Source organism: Salvelinus fontinalis, chromosome 17, assembly GCF_029448725.1.
Source record: "Salvelinus fontinalis isolate EN_2023a chromosome 17, ASM2944872v1, whole genome shotgun sequence".
Lineage (NCBI taxonomy): Eukaryota > Metazoa > Chordata > Actinopteri > Salmoniformes > Salmonidae > Salvelinus > Salvelinus fontinalis.
The window spans coordinates 14,628,162-14,649,415 of record NC_074681.1 but is presented as its reverse complement, the minus strand read 5'-3'; the positions used below and the strand labels follow the sequence as shown (position 1 = coordinate 14,649,415).

Sequence of the window (21,254 nt, the reverse complement as noted above, 5' to 3'; positions counted from 1 at the left end):
GCACATACAATATGTATGCATTGACCTGTGAGGGATCGTAAGTATATAAAGCTCTAGTCAAAGTTGAGCATTTATTTAAAGATTCTACGGAGGATGAAATTACAGTACATGTCTAAGCATGAAGGCCTTGATCTATGTCTCGTTGAGGATGTCTGCAATCTTGGGGAAGCCAGCAGAATTGAGTGCTGGAACCAGGCTCTCGACGGTGGCCTGTGTCCCCTCACGGTCCTGCCAGGCCACCAGCAGCAGCTTGGCCTGCATGTCCACGTCCTTGCTGTCTGTCTCAATCTCCCGGATCTCCGCTGCTTTTATCTCCAGCTGGCCAGCCAGGGTCTTCCATTGGGAACCCAGCTTGACTGCTATGTCATCCATCTGCTGGTTAGACACCAGTTTGGTCTGCATGCTCAGACCTTGGGGCACACAAAAGGGATGTGATCATGTCAATATGGAAAATCAGGGGTAATCTGCAGTCCAACTGGAGCTTTGATTTTACAACTACATATCTAGAACTCACTGTCGTTGCTCTCTTTGAGAAGGGTGTCGCCGTTGTCTTCATAGTCTTCCTCTCCTGTCTTTATCTCCTCAGACGGGAGGTCCTTCTGTGATGACAGGGCAAAGGGGATTTAATTCATCAAGAGGTAAGGACATGGGGAACATCTCAATTACATTGTCCTCTGACCTCAAATGGGTTGTGAGGAGTATGAAATTGAGATTCTCCGATGGACACCCTATGCTCCCAAAGGGAGCCTTGTGTAATTCATAAACATTTTCAGTATCCAAGCACCCATAGTTCTGACCAGACAACTCACCGGCAGCTCCTTGGCCAGTTTGATGACCATGCTCTCCAGGTAGTCAGCCAGGCTCTTGATCTGCTGGTTGGTGGGCTGGAAGAAGTGGGGACTCCTCCTAGACAACAGACGCAGGGCTCGCCAGCCATAGTTTGAGTTATGCACCACCCTACAGGACGGGGCGTGGAGGTGAGTGGATAATATTGAACCAAAATACTTCACACGGCAGGATCTTTCTTGACACCATTGGACAGGTCTTAGGACAGACAATCAACAGTTAGTGTACAAAACATTAGGAACACCTTCCTAACATTGAGTTGCACCCCCTCAGAATCGCCTCAATTCATTGAGGCATGGACTCTACAAGTATCAAAAGCGTTCCACAGGGATGCTGGCCCATGTTGACTCCAATGCTTCCCAGAGTTGTCAAGTTGGCTGGATGTCCTTTCATACACACAGGAAACTGGAGTGTGAAATAAACAGCTGCGTTGCAGTTATTGACACTTACACCCTGTTCAAAAGCACTTAACATCTTTTGTCTTGGACATTTACCCTCTGAATGGCTCACATACACAAATAAGGCTTAAGAATCCTTTAACATGTCTCCTCCCCTTCATCTACACTGATTGAAATGGATTTAGCAGGTGACATCAGTATGGGATCATAGCTTTCACCTGGTCAGTCATGGAAAGAGCAGGTGTTCCTAATGTTTTGTACACTCAGTGTATACACATACTTGTACTCATCTTCCACCATGTTGGCTGGGTCAGCCTGTTCAATGGCCTCTTCAAAGAACTCCTCCAGAGTAGGCATGAATTCCCTGTGGACAAGAAATTAACATTTAGGGTTAAAGGAGAAGTTATATATATTTTTTAACCAAATCTCTTTTTATGTAAATGGCAAGTTATAGAAGGGTCCATACCAATGTTCAGTCAAAAATGTTTTGGCACTGAGCAAATTTCTGAGCACAAACCTCAACGTTGGGAAAATTCGGTACAACTTCCAGCATGCGTTTACTGTCAACACTGAGACTGTACCCGCTTTAAGTTACAGTGTTCAAGTAGGCTACTGTGGTTTTTGGAGCATTTGTTCATGTCTTTTCTGAGCCCCCTTACTGTACGAGGATGAGCAAGTGAATCGCTGGTTGCGGTAAATTTCTCAAAAACAAGTCAAGTCGCAAAGAAAGTGTCTGGACCCTTCTATAATATGTCATTTACATATATTTTTTACATTTGCTTGTAAAAAGCGAAATTCTCCTTTAATGTTATACACCAACAACTTATAGGTAGGTAAGTGGGCTATGTAACTTTGACCTTTGACCAGCTGCACCACTGCTGTAAAACCACTCACCTGCTAACTGACTGGCAAGCTGCCATATTGTTATGATTCAGATTCCACAGTCTCGTGAGTTCATCACTGCAAAAAACAAACATGAGGGAAGCTGTGTCACTCGTCCCCAATATTGGCAACATGCTATGTCTCTCCATTTTCATTAGGCTCCAATGTGAGGGCTAGACATTGTAAATAATCCTACTGGCATACCTCAACTTTCCTAAACCAACTACAGTTTTGGGGAACACATTACTATTCTGTCCCAGTTATCATTGCCATACAGAGTTCGGATATGGACAAAATGTCCAATTCACACATGCGTATAATACAGGGGCGGCAGGTAGCCTAGTGGCTAGATCGAATCCCAGAGCTGACAAGGTAACAATCTGTCATTCTGTCCCTGAGTAAATCAGTTAATCCACTGTTCCGCCAGGCATATCAATTCAGGCAGCCACCTCCACACCTCTTTGATTCAGAGGGGTTGGGTTAAATGCGAAAGACATTTCAGTTGAATGCATTCAGTTGTACAACTGACTAGGCACCCCCCCCCCCCCCCCCCCCCCTTCAGACTTGAATCTTTGATATTGTTTCTGTAATGAAAAGCGCTATAGAAGTTGTATAAATTATTATTGTACAATATAAGCACCCACCAAATTATTATTATGTTAGGATTGATACTTACTTCCCCATGAAGACCTTCCTGTCAGGGCCTTTACCTAGGAAGTCTTCTGGAGCTTGTCTCTTCCTCATGGGTCTCTTGGGTTTGTCATCTACTGGTCTGGGGGGGGGAGCATTCATACCCCTTGACTTATTCCACATGTGTTGCAGCCTGAATTCAAAATATATTTTTCTTCCCACTCACATTACCCCATAATGAAATGTCTTATTTAAATAAGTATTCACACCCCTTAGTCAATAGTTCATAGAAGCACCTTTGGCAGCAATTACAGCTGAGTCTTTTTGGGTAATTCTCTAAGAGCTTTCCACACCTGGATTGTGCAACATTTGCCCATTATTTTTTTCTAAATCTCAGCTACTCAGGAACATTCACTGTCTTCTTGGTAAGCAACTTGTGTAGATTTGGCCATGTGTTTTAGGTTATTGTCCTGCTGAAAGGTGAATTCATCTCCCAGTGTATGGTGGAAAGCAGACTGAACCCGATTTGAGTTTTTTTCCTGTGCTTAGCTCCATTCCATTTCTCATTTTATCCTGAAAAACTACCCAGTCCTTAATGATTACAAACATTCCCATAACATGATGCAGCCACCACTATGCTTGAAAATATGGAGTGGTACTCAGTTATGTGTTGTACTGGATTTGCCCCAAACATAACACTTTGTATTTAGGACAAAAAGTGATTTGCTTGACACATTTTCTGCAGTATTACTTTAGTGCCTTGTTGCAGACAGGATGCACATTTTCACATTGTCAATTAGGTTAGTAATTGTGGATAACTACAATGTTGTTGATCCATCCTCAGTTTTTTCCTATCACAGCTATTCAACTTAACTGTTTTAGTCACCATTGGGGCTCCTGAGTGGAACAGCATCACAGTGCTAGAGACATCACTACAGACCCCGGTTCGATCCCGGGATGTATCACAACCGGCCGTGATCGGGAGTCCTACAGGGCAGCACACAATTGGCCCAGCGTCATCTGGGTTGGCCGTCATTGTAAAATAAGAATTTGTTCTTAACTGACTTTCCTAGTTAAATAAAGTTTAAATTAAATTTAAAAATCCCAGAGTGGTGTCCTTCCTGTCTGGCAACTATGTTAGGAAGGATACCTGTATCTTTGTAGTGACTGGGTGTATTGATACACCAGCCAAAGTGTAATTAATAACTTCACCAAGCTCAAAAGGGAGATTCAATGTGAGCATTTGTTTTAAATTACCAATACGTGCCGTTCTTCGTGATGCATTTGAAAACCTCCCTGGTCTTTGTGGTTGAATCCGTGTTTGAAATTCACTCCTCGATTGAGGGAACTTACAATTATCTGTATGTGTGGGGGACAGATGAGGTAGTCATTCAAAAATCATGTTAAACACTTATTGCATACACAATGAGTCCATGAAACTTGTGACTTGTTAAAGCACATTTTTACTCCTGAACTTATTTAGGCTTGCCATAACAAAGGGGTTGAAAACTAATTGACTCAAGACATTTCAGCTTTTCATATTTTATTAATTTGTAAACATTTCAAAAAAACATCATCCCACTTTGACATTATGGGGTATTGTGTGTAGGCCAGTGACAACCTCAACTTAGGCCATTTAAAATTCAGGCTGTAACAACAAAATGTGAAAAAGATCAAGGGGTGTGAATATCTTCTGAAGGCACTGTATATACAGTACCATTCAAAAGTTTGGACACCTACTCATTCAAGTTTTTTTTTGTTTTTTTTACTATTTTCTCAATTGTAGAATAATAGTGAAGACATCAGAACTATGAAATAACACATATGGAATCATGTAAGTAACCAAAAAAAAAAAAAATCAAAATATATTTGATATTCTTCAAAGTAGCCACTCTTTGCCTTGATGACAGCTTTGCACACTCTTGGCATTCTCTCAACCAGCTTCATGAGGTAGTCACCTGGAATCCTTTTCCAACAGTCTTGAAGGAGTTCCCACATATACTGAGCACTTGTTGGCTGCTTTTCCTACACTCTGCAGTCCAACTCATCCAAAACCATCTCAATTAGATTGAGGTTGGGTGATTGTGGAGGCCAGGTCATCTGATGCAGCATTGTTTTGGGTCATTATCCCGCTGAAAAAAATGATAGTCCCACTAAGCGCAAACCAGATGGGATGGTGTATCGCTGCGGTAGCCATGCTGGTTAAGTGTGCCTTGAATTCTAAATAAATCACTGACAGTGTCACCAGCAAAGCACCCCCACACCTCCTCCATGCTTCACGGTGGGAACCACACTTGCGGAGATCATCCCTTCACCTACTCTGCGTCTCACAAAGACTTGGCAGTTGGAACCAAAAATCTAAAATTTGGACTCATCAGACCAAAGGACATATTTCCACCGGTCTAATGTCCAATGCTCGTGTTTCTTGGACCAATTAAGTCTCTTCTTCTTACTGGTGTGCTTTAGTACAGGTTTCTTCGCAGCAATTCGACCATGAAGGCCTGATTCACACAGTTTCCTCTGAACAGTTGATGTTGAGATGTGTCTGTTACTTTAATTCTGTGAAGCATTTACTTGGGCTGCAATTTGAGATGCAGTTAATTGCAGATTTCTGAGGCTGGTAACTCTAATGAACTTATCCTCTGCAGCAGAGGTAATCTAGATCTTCCTTTCCTGTGGTGGTCCCCATGAGAGCCAGTTTCATCATAGCGCTTGATGGTTTTTGCACTTAAAGTAATGATGGACTGTCGTTTCTCTTTGCTTATTTTAGCCAATATTTTGACTTGGTCTTTTATCATAAAGGGCTATCTTCTGTATACCACCCCTACATTGTCACAACACAACTGATTGGCTCAAACGCATTAAGAAGGAAAGAAATTCCACAAACTTTTACCAAGGCACACCTGTTAATTGAAATGCATTCCAGGTGACTACCTCATGAAGCTGGTTGAGAGAATGCCAAGAGTGTGCAAAGCTGTCATCAAGGAAACGGGTGGCTACTTTTAAGAATCTCAAATATAAAATATATTTTGATTTGTTTAACACTTTTTTGGGTACAACATGATTACATATGTGTTATGTCATAGTTTTGATGTCTTCACTATTCTTCTACAATGTAGAAAACAGTAAAAATAAAGAAAAACCCTGGAATGAGTAGGTGTCAACTATTGACTGGTAATGTACATTCCTTACTTTAATGAATGATATATATTTTCGATTTGAACTTTGTCTTGATAATAATATATTCATAAGTATAGGATCATAAACATGAGGTTGTTGAATTCTGCTGCTATACCTTTCCTTCACAAAGCTTGGGCATCCCTCATTTTTCCACGAGTTCCAGTTCTCCTCTGTGTTTAGGACATGCTGTCAAAATATGAGAGGGGACTTTTCAATGTCATCAATAAGCCTTACCCTGTCAACCTTGACTTGTAATATAGAAGGCTATACAGTACCATTCAAAAGTTTGGACACAGCTACTCATTTGAGGGTTGTTCTTTCTTTATATTATTTTCTACAATGTAGAATAACAGCGAAGACGTCAAAACTATGAAATAACACATATGGAATCATGTAGTAACCAAAGAAGTGTTAAACAAATCAAAATATGTTTTATATTTGAGATTCTTCAAATAGCCACCCTTTGCCTTGATGACAGCTTTGCACACTGTTGGCATTCTATCAACCAGCTTAATGAGGTAGTCACCTGGAATCCATTTAAATTAAACAGGTGTAACTTGTTAAAAATGTAATTAATGCGTTTGAGCCAATCAGTTGTTGTGACAAGGTAGGGGTGGTATACAGAAGATAGCCCTATTCGGTAAAAGACCAAGTCCATATTATGGCAACTCAGAAAAGCAAAGAGAAATGACAGTCCCTCATTACTTTAAGACATGAAGGTCAGTCAATCTGCAACATTTCAATAACTTTGAAACTTTTTTTCAAGTGCAGCCGCAAAAACCATCAAGCGCTATGATGAAACTGGCTCTCATGAGGACCGCCACAGGAAAGGAAAACCCAATTACATCTGCTGCAGAGGATAAGTTCATTAGAGTTACCAGCCTCAGCAATTGCAGCCCAAATAAATGCTTCAGAGTTCAAGTAACAGATACATCTCAACATCAACTGTTCAGAGGAGACGGCGTGAATCAGGCCTTTCTGGTCAAACTGCTGCAAAGAAACCACTACTAAAGGACACCAACAATAAGAAGAGACTGCTTGGGCCAAGAAACACGAGCAATGGACATTAGACCAGTGGAAATATTTCCTTTGGTCTGATGAGTCCAAATTCTATATTTTTGGTTACAATCTCCGTATCTTTGTGAGACGCAGAGTAGGTGAACAGATGATCTCTGCATCTGTGGTTCCCAATGTGAAGCATGGAAGTGGTGTGATGGTGCTTTGCTGGTGACACTGTCTATGATTTATTTAGAATTCAAGGGACACTTAACCAGCATGGCTACCACAGCATTCTGCAGCGATACGGCATCCCATCTGGTTTGCGGTTAGTGGGACTATCATTTGTTTTTCAACAGGACAATGACCCAACCCACCTCCAGACTGTGTAAGGGCTATTTGACCAAGAAGGAGAGTGATGGAGTGCTGCATCAGATGACCTGGCCTCCACAATCACTCAACCCATTTGAGATGGTTTGGGATGAGTTGGACCGCAGAGTGAAGGAAAAGCAGCCAACAAGTGCTCAGCATATGTGGGAACTCTTGGAAAAGCATTCCTCATGAAGCTGGTTGAGAGGTTGCCAATAGTGTGCAAAGCTGTCAAAGGCAAATGGTGGCTACTTTGAAGAATCTAAAATATATTTTGATTTGTTTAACACATGATTCCATATGTGTTATTTCATAGTTGATGTCATCACTATTATTCTTTAATGTAGAAAATAGAAAAATCAAGAAAAACCCTTGAATGAGTAGGTGTGTCCAAACTTTTGACTGGTACTGTATGTTGTGATGTCACTAATAAAACATGTGAACTTGCAGGAACTACACAGACTTACGGAATATTCAGACTATTCTTACCTCGACCATGGTGGCAAACTTGTCTCCATCCGGTGCGATCTCTCTGAGCAGCTACAGGTGATAAAAAATAGCAATATCTAAATATACAATAAACACATGTATCATACAAAAGAGCCCAAACTCAGTGACATTTAAAATGTTTACTCAGTGAAGATGTACAGCTGAATACATACATACATTCAATACAGTGCAGTGTCCACTTATAACCTTAGCTCTAACACCCTCTCTTCCACAAAGATGTACTTCAGTACTTTTCCCTATCACCCAGGATTTCTCCGTGCATATCAATAAGACTTATCAGTCAGCAGAGGCCTTGAGTTATTGGGAGCACACATTCCTACAGTTCACTAAATAATTACACTTCTCATGCACAGAGCTTGAACCTAACAGTACTTTCAATCTCTAAGGATATAAAAACAATCTATTCATACTAAGAGGATAATTATATAAAACAGTAATTTACAATCTATCAGATGAAACACACACACACCTGGTACACAACTTTGGTGGTCTCCTCCATCCATGAACACTGATCATCATTCAGGATACAACTGGAGCAGCAGCAACAGGACAAGAGTTGATAGTGAAGAGACCAACAGCAGTCAAATCCCAATATGAATTCACTGTTACACCTTTGACTGCTAAATTGAATCAGACTACATTCAACCTGACATAGGGTATGATGGTGTGGGACGGGGGGCATCTTCTTGGGTCACCTCACCTTTTGAACTTGACCTGTCCCTTGAGGTACTGGAACAGGATAAGGTACTGCAGGAGGATGTGTTGTCTGAAGTTACTGTCACTGAGCTGCAGGTCCATCAACTAGAGAGGCAAAGACAGAGACTGTCATTGTATTTGAAGGGATCAATTTGAGAAAGGCGAGGTATAGACTTCCTAATCTCAATCACATAATGAGTAGTTACTTGGGACGTAAGGTGATTTGTAGAACAGTGACTCTGTGCAGTCTTACTGCAATGTAGTCAATCTCTATTCTGTTCTATTCTTAATTGATGGAAGAAGTTGAGATGTCACCTTCTCACTGGTGAGGAACTTGGCAAAGTAAACGTGGTCTCCTCCTGCCGTCCTCAGCTCTTCCAGCTTCCTTTTAGAAGCCTGCATGTCGTCCAGCTTGAAGCTTCTAAACACTGCCAGTGTCTCGTCTGAATACTACAGACAACATACAGAACATTTCTATGAACTCAAACAACTTTTCAGTGTCTTCTCACAGAAACAAACACAGCCACTACCTGTCTGAATACTTCACAGGACATACAGAATAATAACCGTTTTGAACAAGACATTTTTTAAAGCAAAGTGTCATACTTTTAGTAGATGTCCATAGATGGGTCATGTCAGATAAGAAATGTCACAAAGCTATTTTGGGAGGGAAAGAGTGAGGGCAGAAAAGTCACCTTGAGGAAAGTCATCCAGGAAAACTTCTCATAACACTGAACGGGGTTTCTGAAGTAGTCCTGCAGAGTCCAGAACTTTCTGTATAGGTTGTAGTCGATAGGGATGGAACTACAAACAGGGAGCAATTTTATAGTACAACTTTTTTTAGCAAGCTGCAATCAAACTTACAAGACTTGCCAGCACAGGGATCAGTGCAACAGCTATGTTGATGAAAAACCACTGATGATTCCAAGCATTGTGATAGATGGAACAAGGACTCATGTTGCTTACCATGGCGCAGGTGCACCAGGTTCCTCATCTCCCATCTCCCCCTCCTCCACGTCCATCCCATCCTCCTCCTCTGTGAGCTGTAGAAGACAACACAGAACAAAGGTAGAGAGAGAGTGGTAATTCCTTGTTAAGCACATTCAACAGCACACACATCATTCAACAGCTTACACAATATACAGTATCTATAATCCTTAGAACAAGGCCTTACCTTCTGGCCAAGAGTGCTCTCTTGCTCATTTTTGTTGAACACTGTGATGTTGTTGAGATTAAACTGGCTCTGCAGGTTCAGACCTGAAACACACAAAGGAACACAATAGTGGCCACAAGTCCACATCCATGATAAAACATTAATGACATCAGTTCCTGTAGCTCCATGTAACCCTCTCACCTGATTTCTCAGACAGGGGAAAGAGACGAGCCAGGAACAGCTGGATCCGTCCACAGAAGACTATGTTCTGAGACTTGGACAACCTCCTCAAAAGATCTGCAGGGTAAGAAGATGGGGTTTAGTGATGGAATATCTGCACAAATCAAGATAACAACAAACAGGGCCGGCAAGTAGCCTAGACGTTAGAGAGGCGAGCCAACAACCAGAGGGTTGCCAGTTCGAATCCCGGGTCCTACAGGAAACATCTGCCAGGAAGTGATCTTAATGTGTGCCTTTATCCTCACCATTACACATCCTTAACAAGTAGTTCTTCCCAGCAGTGTAAAAGGAGTTCTGAAAGTGAGAGAGAAGAAAGTTATGTTGGTGGCATTGCCTTCATAAATAAAAGGATAGAGCTTCTATATGAAACCTGTCATCAAGTAAACATTGACCATTACTCTAAGAACACAGAGAAACAGACTAAGCTACTTACAGACTTCCAGGTGGAGACATTCTCTTCAACAAAGGAGAAGACCTTATCACACTGGTACAGAGGAAGACAGTCCAGAACATCTCCCAACAGTAGGAAAGGAATGGTGGCGGAGCAGATACCTGCATGGACAAGTGAATTTACTACACTTTTCTACACAATTACTACATAATTTGCTGTCTGGCGTGTATATCGATGAAATACTAAGGAGGTAAAACAGAGGTAGATGTAGCAATGTAATGACGTGCCGTTCAGCCTGCTGCTTACCTTCAGTGACTCCATCAATGCTGAGATAGATGAGACAGGAAGTCATCGACGAGTGCTTTCTTTTCCACCTGTAAAAGAAAAGGAGAGAAAGGGAGAATGTTGCTCGACTCTTGGTGAAGCATATTGAGCATAAGCAAGACCATGTACTAGCAGTATACTTCGACAGATTTTTCACCTTGTCGGCTCGGGTTTTCAAACCAGCGACCTCGCTAACCACTAGGTGGCAGGTAGCCCTTGAGCAAGGCACTTAACACTAATTTGCTCCAGGGGCACCGTACTACTATGTTTGACCCTGTAAAACAACACATTTCACTGCACCTATCAGGTGTATGTGACAACAAAACAAACACACACTTATATATATATATATATATACATATAAATATACTAAACAAAAATATAAATGCAACATGCAATAATTTCAAAGATTTTACTGAGTTACACAGTTCATAGAAGGAAATCAGTCAATTGAAATAAACTAATTAGACCCTAATCTATGGATTTCACATGACTGGGCAGAGGCCCATCCACTGGGGAGCCAAGCCCATCCAATCAGAATGAGTTTTTCCCCACAAAAGGGCTTTATTAGACAGAAGTACTCCTCAGCACCCCCACTCCTCACACTATCCCACAGGTGATAAAGACGGATGTGGAGGTCCTGGGCTGGCATGGTTACACGTGGTCTGCAGTTGTGAGGCCGGTTGGAAGTACTGCCAAATTTTCTAAAACGACGTTAGAGGCGAAATTAACATTAAATTCTCTGGCAACAGCTCTGTTAGACATTCCTGCAGTCAGCATGACAATTGCATGCTCCCTCAACTTGAGACATCTGTGGCTTTGTGTTGTGTGACAAAACTGCACATGTTATAGTGGCCTTTTACTGTCCCCAGCACAAGGTGCACCTGTGTAATGATCATGCTGTTTAAATCAGCTTCTTGATAAGCCACACCTGTCAATTGGATGGATTATCTTGGCAAGGGAGAAATGCTCATTAACAGGGATGTAAACAAAATTGTGCACTATTTTTTTTTACAAAAATGGCTTTTTGTGTGTATTTTACATTTCTGCTAAATTTTATTTCAGCTTGTGAAAAAAATGGGACCAACACTTTACATATACATATCTAAAACAAAGTACACATATATACATATAGACAGACACACACACACACATACATACATACATACATACATACATACATACATACATACATACATACATACATACATACATACATATATATATGCTACATTTCTTTAAACTTACAATCTGCTCCTCCAGGACCTGCCTCAGAGCTTGGTCAAGGGTGGTCTTCTTCTCTGTCTCACTGTGAAGATACAAGCAGGCAGACAATGTCAGTGGTGATGTGGACAGAGGCATAGCCTAGAGATAATATAATTAATGTTAACAGCTAACGTTAGCTATGTAACGTCATTCACTCACTTTCCAGTGATCTGGTTGAATGCGTTTATCAAAGGTTGGCTGGTTTTGTTGACCAACGCACTTCTGGTTGAGGCCTGGGTGAGAGTTATAACAATTGAACAAATAATAAAAGCTTAGTATTTTCTTGGGACTATCGTTACACGTTAACCTGCTAACGTGTCTAATAAATATGACTTGTCTTGCAAAGGTATTGTAAGCGTTTCTACAAAGATGTGATAAACAATTTAAATCATGCATAGAATAGAGTCTGAAATACTCCGTATTGAAGACAAGTTCTTACTGTAAATATATTTTTTGCATCGTTCAAATTGAATAAAATCAGTACAGACATATTTCCTCTTCAACAATAAACGTGACCCCGACTAAAGTTGTATATCCGGTTCAAATCGGGCGCAATCAGAATGTCAAGTTTGTAAGCCTTAAGGCATGGTTCAGAAAGTAATGTTTATAATTTGTAACATGAATACAATTTACGGATAATCTTCTGCCCTACCAGTATTTTGATTTTGATTACAAGGATCATCAGAGCCACAGGTTCCTATCGTCAACATTAGAGTAAAACTTACTATTCAACTAGGCCTATGCCAAATCAAATGCTTTGCTGGCCTTTAGAAATATATCTAAACTTTATTTTTATAACCAGTGTAATAACGGATGCAGCCTATTGCATTTCAGGGATGATCTATCTCGTATTCCCGGGATGTTCATTTTGTATAATAGCCTTCAGTTTTACATGCGGCCAGAAGATGACACTATACACTTTGGTAAACTATTGATTGTTGTTCCACAGAGTTCCTTAAACCAGAAGCGCAACATCGCGAGACTTCCGGGAAAGCATGTGCCGCAGACCAGGCTGAGGGTTTGGGGTTTGATAAATCAATTATGAAGGTAACATAGTGCCTTGTGTAAAATATGAGTTGCACTTATATAATCCGTTTTGTAGTTGCAAATAGCAAACATGGCACTTCTTTTGAGAATAAATGCAACACTTGCAAGCACATAACATGAAATTTCAAACATGTACGTTGATATGTTAATAAATTCTATAAGATTTGCAACTAAATTTGAGAATGAATGCAACTAATTTCCTAAACTTGTGACTGGTGAATCTTCTGTGAATCAAAACTACATTTACTGACGTCAAATTTGTGCACTCAGAGTTTTGTCACTAATTTACCGACTAACCTCGGCCAAAAGTTTTGTAGATGTAAAAAAACATTCAAATACAATTTATTGGTCATATACACATATTTAGCAGGTGTAGCGAAATGCTTGTGTTCCTAGCTCCAACAGTGCAGTAATATCTAACAATACACACATCTTGCAGGGTTCTGCAAGTAAGCAGTAGAGAAATAGATGAGCTCTGGTGGACAGGGCTTTTTCTTCCAACCAATCAAGTGGTCAGGTGGTGTGTTTTCAATCAGGAACGCGCTTTCACCTTTCACAAGGTTCCGGTCTGGAAGCACGCCTTCCACTGTGCTAAATGTGGATCAAATTTGTCAAAATTACTAGCTAGCTAAATGATATTCACAGCATTTGAAAGGTACACAAGGCGTTGTTGTGGAAGATGAAGGAAAGAATTAAAACACGTTTTTCCACATAGCACAACCGCTACAAAGCTGATGCTAGCTAGCCTCTTCTATTGACATTACATGGCTGGTTAGCTAGCTATCATTAGAGCTTTCTGGCTACCTGTGTCTAGTGGTTCTTACATTATGTAAGAGCAATAGGTCTAGACATGTAGTTGCCATTTGGTTGAGAATCACTAGTTTAGAAAATACTTGTTTGCTCTGTGTATATTTGGTGTGTAGTTGGTTGGCTTTGCTAGTTAGCAAGCTGAGATCAATGCTCAAGTTGGCTAACGTTAGCAAGCTTGATAAATGTTTTGAGGAGAACAGGCTATCCCTGTTGAATCAAGACGGGATGGGGAAGAAGATTAGATGTGCAGTTGCTTCATCTACCTGACGCAGTGCCCAGACAAGATGAGAGCTAACTGCTCCAGAGAGAATCTGAGCGATCTCATTCTTTTATATCTTGATTAGCTAGCTGTTAATGTCGAACCAATCCAATTATATTCATTTTATGCTAGTTGTTCTTCTAGCGTCCGTTAAATGTTACAGCCACAACATCATGATCATTTAGTCATGCATCTGCAGACCAGCGAGGTGGAGAAAAGCTTGCATTGGGTGAGCTAGCTAGAACAACATCAACTAGCTAGCATTTTTCTACGGCTGGCCATGCTTTCCACCTGGCTACCCCGGTCAACAGCACTGCACCCCCCACAGCAACTCGCACAAGCCTTCCCTATTTCTCCTTTTCCCAAATCCAGTCAGGTGGTGTTCTGAAAGAGCTGCAAAATCTGGACCCCTACAAATCAGCCGGGCTAGACAATCTGGACCCTTTCTTTCTAAAATAATCTGCCGAAATTGTTGCAACCCCCATTACTAGCCTGTTCAACCTCTCTTTCGTGCCGTCTGAGATTCCCAAAGATTGGAAAGCAGCTGCGGTCATCCCCCTCTTTAAAGGGGGGACACTCTTGACCCAAACTGCCATAGACCTATATCTATCCTACCCTGCCTTTCTAAGGTCTTCGAAAGCCAAGTTAACAAACAGATTACCGACCATTTCAAATCCCACCATACCTTCTCCGCTATGCAATCTGGTTTCAGAGCTGGTCATGGGTGCACCTGAGCCACGCTCAAGATCCTAAACGATATCTTAACCGCCATCGATAAGATACAATACTGTGCAGCCGTATTCATTGACCTGGGCTTTCGACTCTGTCAATCACCACATCCTCATCGGCAGGCTCAATAGCCTTGGTTTCTCAAATGATTGCCTCGCCTGGTTCACCAACTACTTCTTTGATAGAGTTCAGTGTGTCAAATCGGAGGGCCTGTTGTCCGGGCCTCTGGCAGTCTCTATGGGGGTGCCACAGGGTTCAATTCTTGGACCGACTCTCTTCTCTGTATACATCAATGATGTCGCTCTTACTGCTGGTGAGTCTCTGATCCACCTCTACGCAGACGACACCATTCTGTATACTTCTGTCCCTTCTTCGGATACTGTGTTAACAACCCTCCAGACGAACTTCAATGCCATACAACTCTCCTTCCGTGGCCTCCGATTGCTCTTAAATACAAGTAAAACTAAATGCATGCTCTTCAACCGATCGCTGCCTGCACCTGCCCGCCCGTCCAACATCACTACTCTGGACGGTTCTGACTTACAATATGTGGACAACTACAAATACCTAGGTGTCTGGTTAGACTGTAAACTCTCCTTCCAGACTCACATCAAACATCTCCAATCCAAAGTTAAATCTAGAATTTGCTTCCTATTTCGCAACAAAGCATCTTTCACTCATGCTGCCAAACACACCCTTGTAAAACTGACCATCCTACCGATCCTCGACTTCGGCGATGTCATTTACAAAATAGCCTCCAACACCCTACTCAATAAATTGGATGCAGTCTAGCACAGTGCCATCAGTTTTGTCACCAAAGCCCCATATACTACCCACCACTGCGACTTGTACGCTCTCGTTGGCTGGCCCTCACTTCATACTCGTCGCCAAACTCACTGGCTCCAGGTCATCTACAAGACCCTGCTAGGTAAAGTCCCCCCTTATCTCAGCTTGCTGGTCACCATAGCAGCACCCACCTGTAGCACGCGCTCCAGCAGGTATATCTCTCTGGTCACCCCCAAAACCAATTCTTCCTTTGGCCGCCTCTCCTTCCAGTTCTCTGCTGCCAATGACTGGAACGAACTACAAAAATCTCTGAAACTGGAAACACTTATCTCCCTCACTAACTTTAAGCACCAGCTGTCAGAGCAGCTCACAGACTACTGCACCTGTACATAGCCCATCTATAATTTAGCCCAAACAACTACCTCTCCCCCTACTGTATTTATTTATTTTGCTCCTTTGCACCCCATTATTTCTATCTCTACTTTGCACATTCTTCCACTGCAAATCTACCATTCCAGTGTTTTACTTGCTATATTGTATTTATTTCGCCACCATGGCCTTTCTTTTGCCTTTACCTCCCTTATCTCACCTCATTTGCTCACATTGTATATAGACTTATTTTTCTACTGTATTATTGACTATGTTTGTTTTACTCCATGTGTAACTCTGTTGTTGTATGTGTCGAACTGCTTTGCTTTATCTTGGCCAGGTCGCAATTGTAAATGAGAACTTGTTCTCAACTTGCCTACCTGGTTAAATAAAGGTGAAATAAATAAATACAAATAATATCAGATAAACATTTTCAGGAAAAGCATGGAAAGAGTTAGCTACCTGTAGTATTATTTTAAACCACCTCATGCACGTCTGTGTTACACTCCATATTATGTTTTAATATATTTGTACTGTATTGCTAGCTGTCTCAAGTTGCACAAATTCTGTTTGAATTGTCATGTGGACTGAATTCTCATTCAAATAATGTTGTGCCTCTCTTTCAGATCTGCTAAGCACACCTCTGCCTCTGCTACCCACACAACCACTGCCTCAAAGTGGTTGGGTCAGCTCCTTCCTGGCTGGCCCTGTTCAGGAGTGGCATTGGACAGGGCCACAGTGTCTCCCAGCCCACGTCTCCGTCCCCAGTAATTATTCTACAAACAATTTCCCTAGTATAGCATAAGGGTTTATACACTAGTGTAACATTGATGTTAGTCGAAAAGCAGCATTGGATGCTTTGCGAATATGGGCCTTGGTCTAATGTGTGATCTTAGGCATGCTCCCACTAACAAAATCAACTAGAATGTTATTGTATGCTGTAGTGTTAAGATTTTCCTTCACTGGTACTAAGGAGATTAGCACAAACCATGAAAAACAGCCCCAGTACATTATTCCTTGTCCACCAAACTTTACAGTTGGTAGGTAGCGTTTTCCTGGCATCTGCCAAACCCAGATTTGTCTGTCGGACTGACAGAGGGTGAAGCGTGATTCATCACTCCAGAGAATGCATTTCCACTACTTCAGAGTCCAATGGCGGCAAGCTGTATACCACGCCAGCCAACGCTTGGCATTGCACCTGGTGATCTTGGGTTTGTGTGCGGCAGCACGGACATGGAAACCCATTTCATGAAGCTCCCGACAAACAGTTCTTGTGCTGACATTGCTTCTAGAGGCAGTTTGGACCTCGGTAGTGAGTGTTGTAACTGAGAACAGACCATTTTTTTGAGCTGTGAACTTGTGTGGACCACCCCTTTGCGGCTGAGCCGTTGTTGCTCCTAGACGTTTCCACTTCACGATAACAGCACTTACAGTTGGCTGAGGCAGCTCTAGCAGGGCAGAAATTTCACAAAGCTTTCTTGAAAGGTGGCATCCTGTGACGGTGCTACGTTAAAAGTCACTGAGCTCTTCAGTACAGCCTTTCTACTGCCAATGTTTGTCTATGGATGTTGCATGTCTGTGCGCTCAATTTTATACACCTGTCAGCAACGGGTGTGGCTGAAATAGACAAATTCCCTTCATTTGAAGGGGTGTCCACATACTTTTGTATATACACTACCGGTCAAATGTTTTGAGAACACCTACTCATTGAAGAGTTTTTCTTTATTTTTACTATTTTCTACATTGTAGAAGGATAGTGTAGACATCAAAAATATGAAATAACACATATGGAATCATGTAGTAACCAAAAAAGTCTTAAACAAATCAAAATATATGTTATATTTGGGATTCTTCAAAGCAGCCACCCTTTGCCTTGATGACAGTGTCACCAGCAAAGCACCTCCACACCATAACACCTCCTTCTCCATGCTTTATGGTGGAAAATACACATGCGAAGATCATCCGTTCACCCACACTGTGTCTCACTCCCTCCTCACAGCTTCCCATGTCCCTTAAAGTTGATGTGGTTGTTACTGACAAGAAGCACATGGCTGAGCTTTTTAATCACCACTTCATTGTCAGGATTTCTATTTGACTCAGCCACGCCTCCTTGCCCGTCCAACATTTCCTAATCTCCCACCTCTTCTAATGCTTTTTTAGCATCCAACAAGCTTTCTCTGCCCTTAACCTTGTTCTGAACACCTCCAAAACAAAAGTCATGTGGTTTGGTAAGAAGAATGCCCCTCTCCCCACAGGTGTGATTACTACCTCTGAGAGTTTAGAGCTTGAGGTAGTCACCTCATACAAGTACTTGGGAGTATGGCTAGACAGTACACTGTCCTTCTCTCAGCACATATCAAAGCTGCAGGCTAAGGTTAAATCTAGACTTGGTTTCCTCTATCGTAATCTCTCCTCTTTCACCGCAGCTGCCAAACTAACCCTGATTCAGATGACCATCCTACCCATGCTAGATTACGGAAACATAATTTACAGATCGGCAGGTAAGGGTGCTCTCGAGCGTTTAGATGTTCTTTACCTTTCGGCAATCAGATTTTCCACCTATGCTCCTTATAGGACACATCACTGTACTCTACACTCTTCTGTAAACTGGTAATCTCTGTATACCCATCGCAAGACCCACTGGTTGATGCTTATTTATAAAACCCTTTTAGGCCACACTCCCCCCTATCTGAGATATCTACTGCAGCCCTCATCCACCACATACAACACCTGTTCTGCCAGTCAAATCTGATGCCCGCTTTGAGGATAATACAGTGCCACCGTTGCGGTCCTCTAACAAGGACTGCGCCTCTCCTCCGTGGCCGACATGAGTAAAACATTTAAAACGTGTTAACCATCACAAGGCTGCTGGCCCAGACGGCATACTTAGCCGCGTCCTCAGAGCATGCGCAGACCGGCTGGCTGGTGTTTACGGACATATTCAATCGCTCCCTATCCCAGTCTGCTGTCCCCACATGCTTGAAGATGGCCACCATTGTTCCTGTACCAAAGAAGGCAAAGATAACTGAACTAAATAACTATCGCCCCGTAGCACTCACTTCTGTCATCATGAAGTGCTTTGAGAGACTAGTCAAGGATCACATCACCTCCACATTACCGGCCATCCCAGACCCACTTCAGTTTGTATACCGCCCCAACAGGTCCACAGATGATGCAATCGTCATCACACTGCCCTATCCCATCTGGACAAGAGGAATATCTATGTAAGAATGCTGTTCATTGACTACAGCTCAGCATTCAATACGATAGTACCCTCCAAGCTCATCATCAAGCTGGAGGCCCTAGGTCTCAACCCCGCCCTGTGCAATTGGGTCCTGGACTTTCTGAAGTGCTGCCCCCAGGTGGTAGGAAACAACATCTCCACTTCGCTGACCCTCAACACTAGGGCCCAACAAGGGTGCGTGCTCAGCCCCCTCCTGTACTCCCTGTTCACCCACGACTGCGTGGCCATGCACGCCTCCAACTCAACCATCAAGTTTGCAGATGACACAACAGTAATGGGCTTGATTACCAACAACGACGAGACAGCCTACAGGGAAGAGTTGAGGGCACTCGGAGTGTGGTGTCAGGAAAACAACCTCTCATGCAATGTCAAGAAAACAAAGGAGATGATCGTGGACTTCAGGAAACAGCAGAGGAAGCACGCCCCTATCCAAATCGAAGGGACAGCAGTGGAGAAGGTGGGAAGTTAAGTTCCTTGGCGTGCACATCACAGACAAACTGAAATGGTCCACCTACACAGACAGTTTGGTGAAGAAGGCGCAAAACAGCGCCTCTTCAACCTCAGGAGGTGGAAGAAATTTGGCTTGTCACCCAAAACCCTGACAAACTTTTACAGATGCACAGTCAAGAGCATCCTGTCGGGCTATATGGTACGGCAACTGCACCACCCTCAACCGCAAGGCTCTTCAGAGGGTGGTGCGGTCTGCACAACGCATCACCGGGGGCAAACTACCTGCCCTCCATGACACCTACAGCACCCGATGTCACAGGAAGGCCAAAAAGATTATCAAGGACAACAACCACCCGAGCCAATGCAGTTCACACCACTACCATCCAGAAGGCGAGGTCAGTACAGGTGCATCAAAGCTGGGACCAAGAGACTGAAAAACAGCTATCAATAACTCAGAGAGGCTGCTGCCTACATGGAGACCAAATCACTGGCCACTTTAATAAATGGATCACTAGTTACTTTAAACAGTGCCACTTTAAATAATGCCACTTTAATAATGTTTACATATCTTACATGACTAATATCATATGTATATACTGTATTTTATACCATCTATTGCACCTTGCCTATGCTGCTCGGCCATCGCTCATCTATATATTAATATGTACATATTCTCATTCACCCCTTTTAGATTTGTGTGTATTAGGTCATTGTTGGGGAATTGTTAGATTACTTGTTAGATATTACTGCACTGTCGGAACTAGAAGCACAAGCATTTCGCTACACTCGCATTAACATCTGCTAACCATGTGTATTTGGCCAATACAATCTTCAGTTCGCTGTAGCTACCGACTGGAACGAGCTGCAACAAACACTCAGACTGGACAGTTTTATCTCAATTTCTTCACTCAAATACCCAATCATGGACACTCTTACTGACAGTTGTGGCTGCTTTGTGTGATATATTGTTGTCTCTACCTTCATGCCCTTTGTGCTGTTGTCTGTGCCCAATAATGTTTGTACCATGTTTTGTGCTGCTGCCATGTTGCTACCATGTTGTTGTCATGTTGTGTGGCTGCCATGCTAGGTCTTAGGTCTCTCTTTGTGTAGTGTTGTCTCTCTTGTCGTGATGTGTTTTTTGTCCTATATTTTTAATCCCAGCACCCATCCCCGCAGGAGGCCTTTTACCTTTTGCTAGGCCGTCATTGTAAATCAGAATTTGTTGTTAACTGACTTGCCTAGTTAAAGGTTAAATAAATAAATAATGGCTGGAATGGAGTCAATGGAATGGCATCAACCACATGGAAATCTTAGAGTTTGTTTGATTCCATTCCAAACATTATTATGAGCTGTCCTCCCCTCAGCAGCCTCCGCTGAGATAGATTAATATGGAGATAGGCAGACCAATAAGACAAAACCTATTTTGCACTTATTTCACACTAAGACATTATGCGAAGGCAGGATAGAACAAACAGTTAATTATTGCAAGTTCATACCTTTATCATTATTATTATGATAAAGCTATTATTGTATTATTTTAAATAGTGTAGTTGTTTTTGTAAGAGTGATACCAGGATCATAAAGGTATGATAAATGTAAAGTTATACATTTGTGAGATGAACACCAAAAGAACACCTACAGTTGAAGTCGGAAGTTTACATACACCTTAGCCAAATACA

General features: G+C 42.2%; 1 protein-coding gene across 3 annotated transcripts; it reads right to left on the bottom strand.

Moving 5' to 3' along the window:
- Positions 1-57: 57 nt before the first annotated feature.
- Positions 58-12,427, bottom strand: LOC129813755 (THO complex subunit 1-like). Of its 3 annotated transcripts, XM_055866253.1 has the most exons (22): positions 12,321-12,427; positions 12,041-12,114; positions 11,860-11,924; positions 11,425-11,426; positions 10,598-10,652; positions 10,334-10,452; positions 10,146-10,194; positions 9,862-9,957; positions 9,682-9,764; positions 9,474-9,550; positions 9,203-9,311; positions 8,823-8,957; positions 8,512-8,612; positions 8,281-8,341; positions 7,791-7,841; positions 6,052-6,122; positions 2,803-2,898; positions 2,139-2,204; positions 1,525-1,608; positions 810-957; positions 515-599; positions 58-410 (listed from the first exon to the last, which is right to left on the bottom strand). In XM_055866253.1, exons 1-22 carry the CDS (start codon positions 12,369-12,371, stop codon positions 133-135), a joined length of 1,956 nt encoding a protein of 651 aa, XP_055722228.1. In that variant the 5' UTR covers positions 12,372-12,427; the 3' UTR covers positions 58-132. The 3 variants fall into 3 exon arrangements, with proteins under 3 accessions (XP_055722228.1, XP_055722227.1, XP_055722226.1); XM_055866252.1 differs by lacking the exons at positions 11,425-11,426; positions 12,041-12,114; positions 12,321-12,427 and having other exon boundaries at positions 2,803-2,949; positions 10,598-10,665; positions 11,864-11,924; XM_055866251.1 differs by lacking the exons at positions 11,425-11,426; positions 12,041-12,114; positions 12,321-12,427 and having other exon boundaries at positions 2,803-2,949; positions 8,281-8,348; positions 8,513-8,612; positions 10,598-10,665; positions 11,864-11,924.
- Between the last annotated feature and the right edge of the window lie 8,827 nt (positions 12,428-21,254).

Bases quoted from the DNA above. Each gene is read 5' to 3' on its own strand.
- LOC129813755 (XM_055866253.1), bottom strand. From the start codon at position 12,371: ATGTCTGTACTGATTTTATTCAATTTGAACGATGCAAAAAATATATTT. The intron at 12,115-12,320 runs GTAAGAACTTGT...ACTCTCACCCAG, and splicing joins ATGCAAAAAATATATTTACA to GCCTCAACCAGAAGTGCGTT. The intron at 411-514 runs GTGAGTTCTAGA...GTGTGCCCCAAG, and splicing joins TCTCAAAGAGAGCAACGACA to GTCTGAGCATGCAGACCAAA.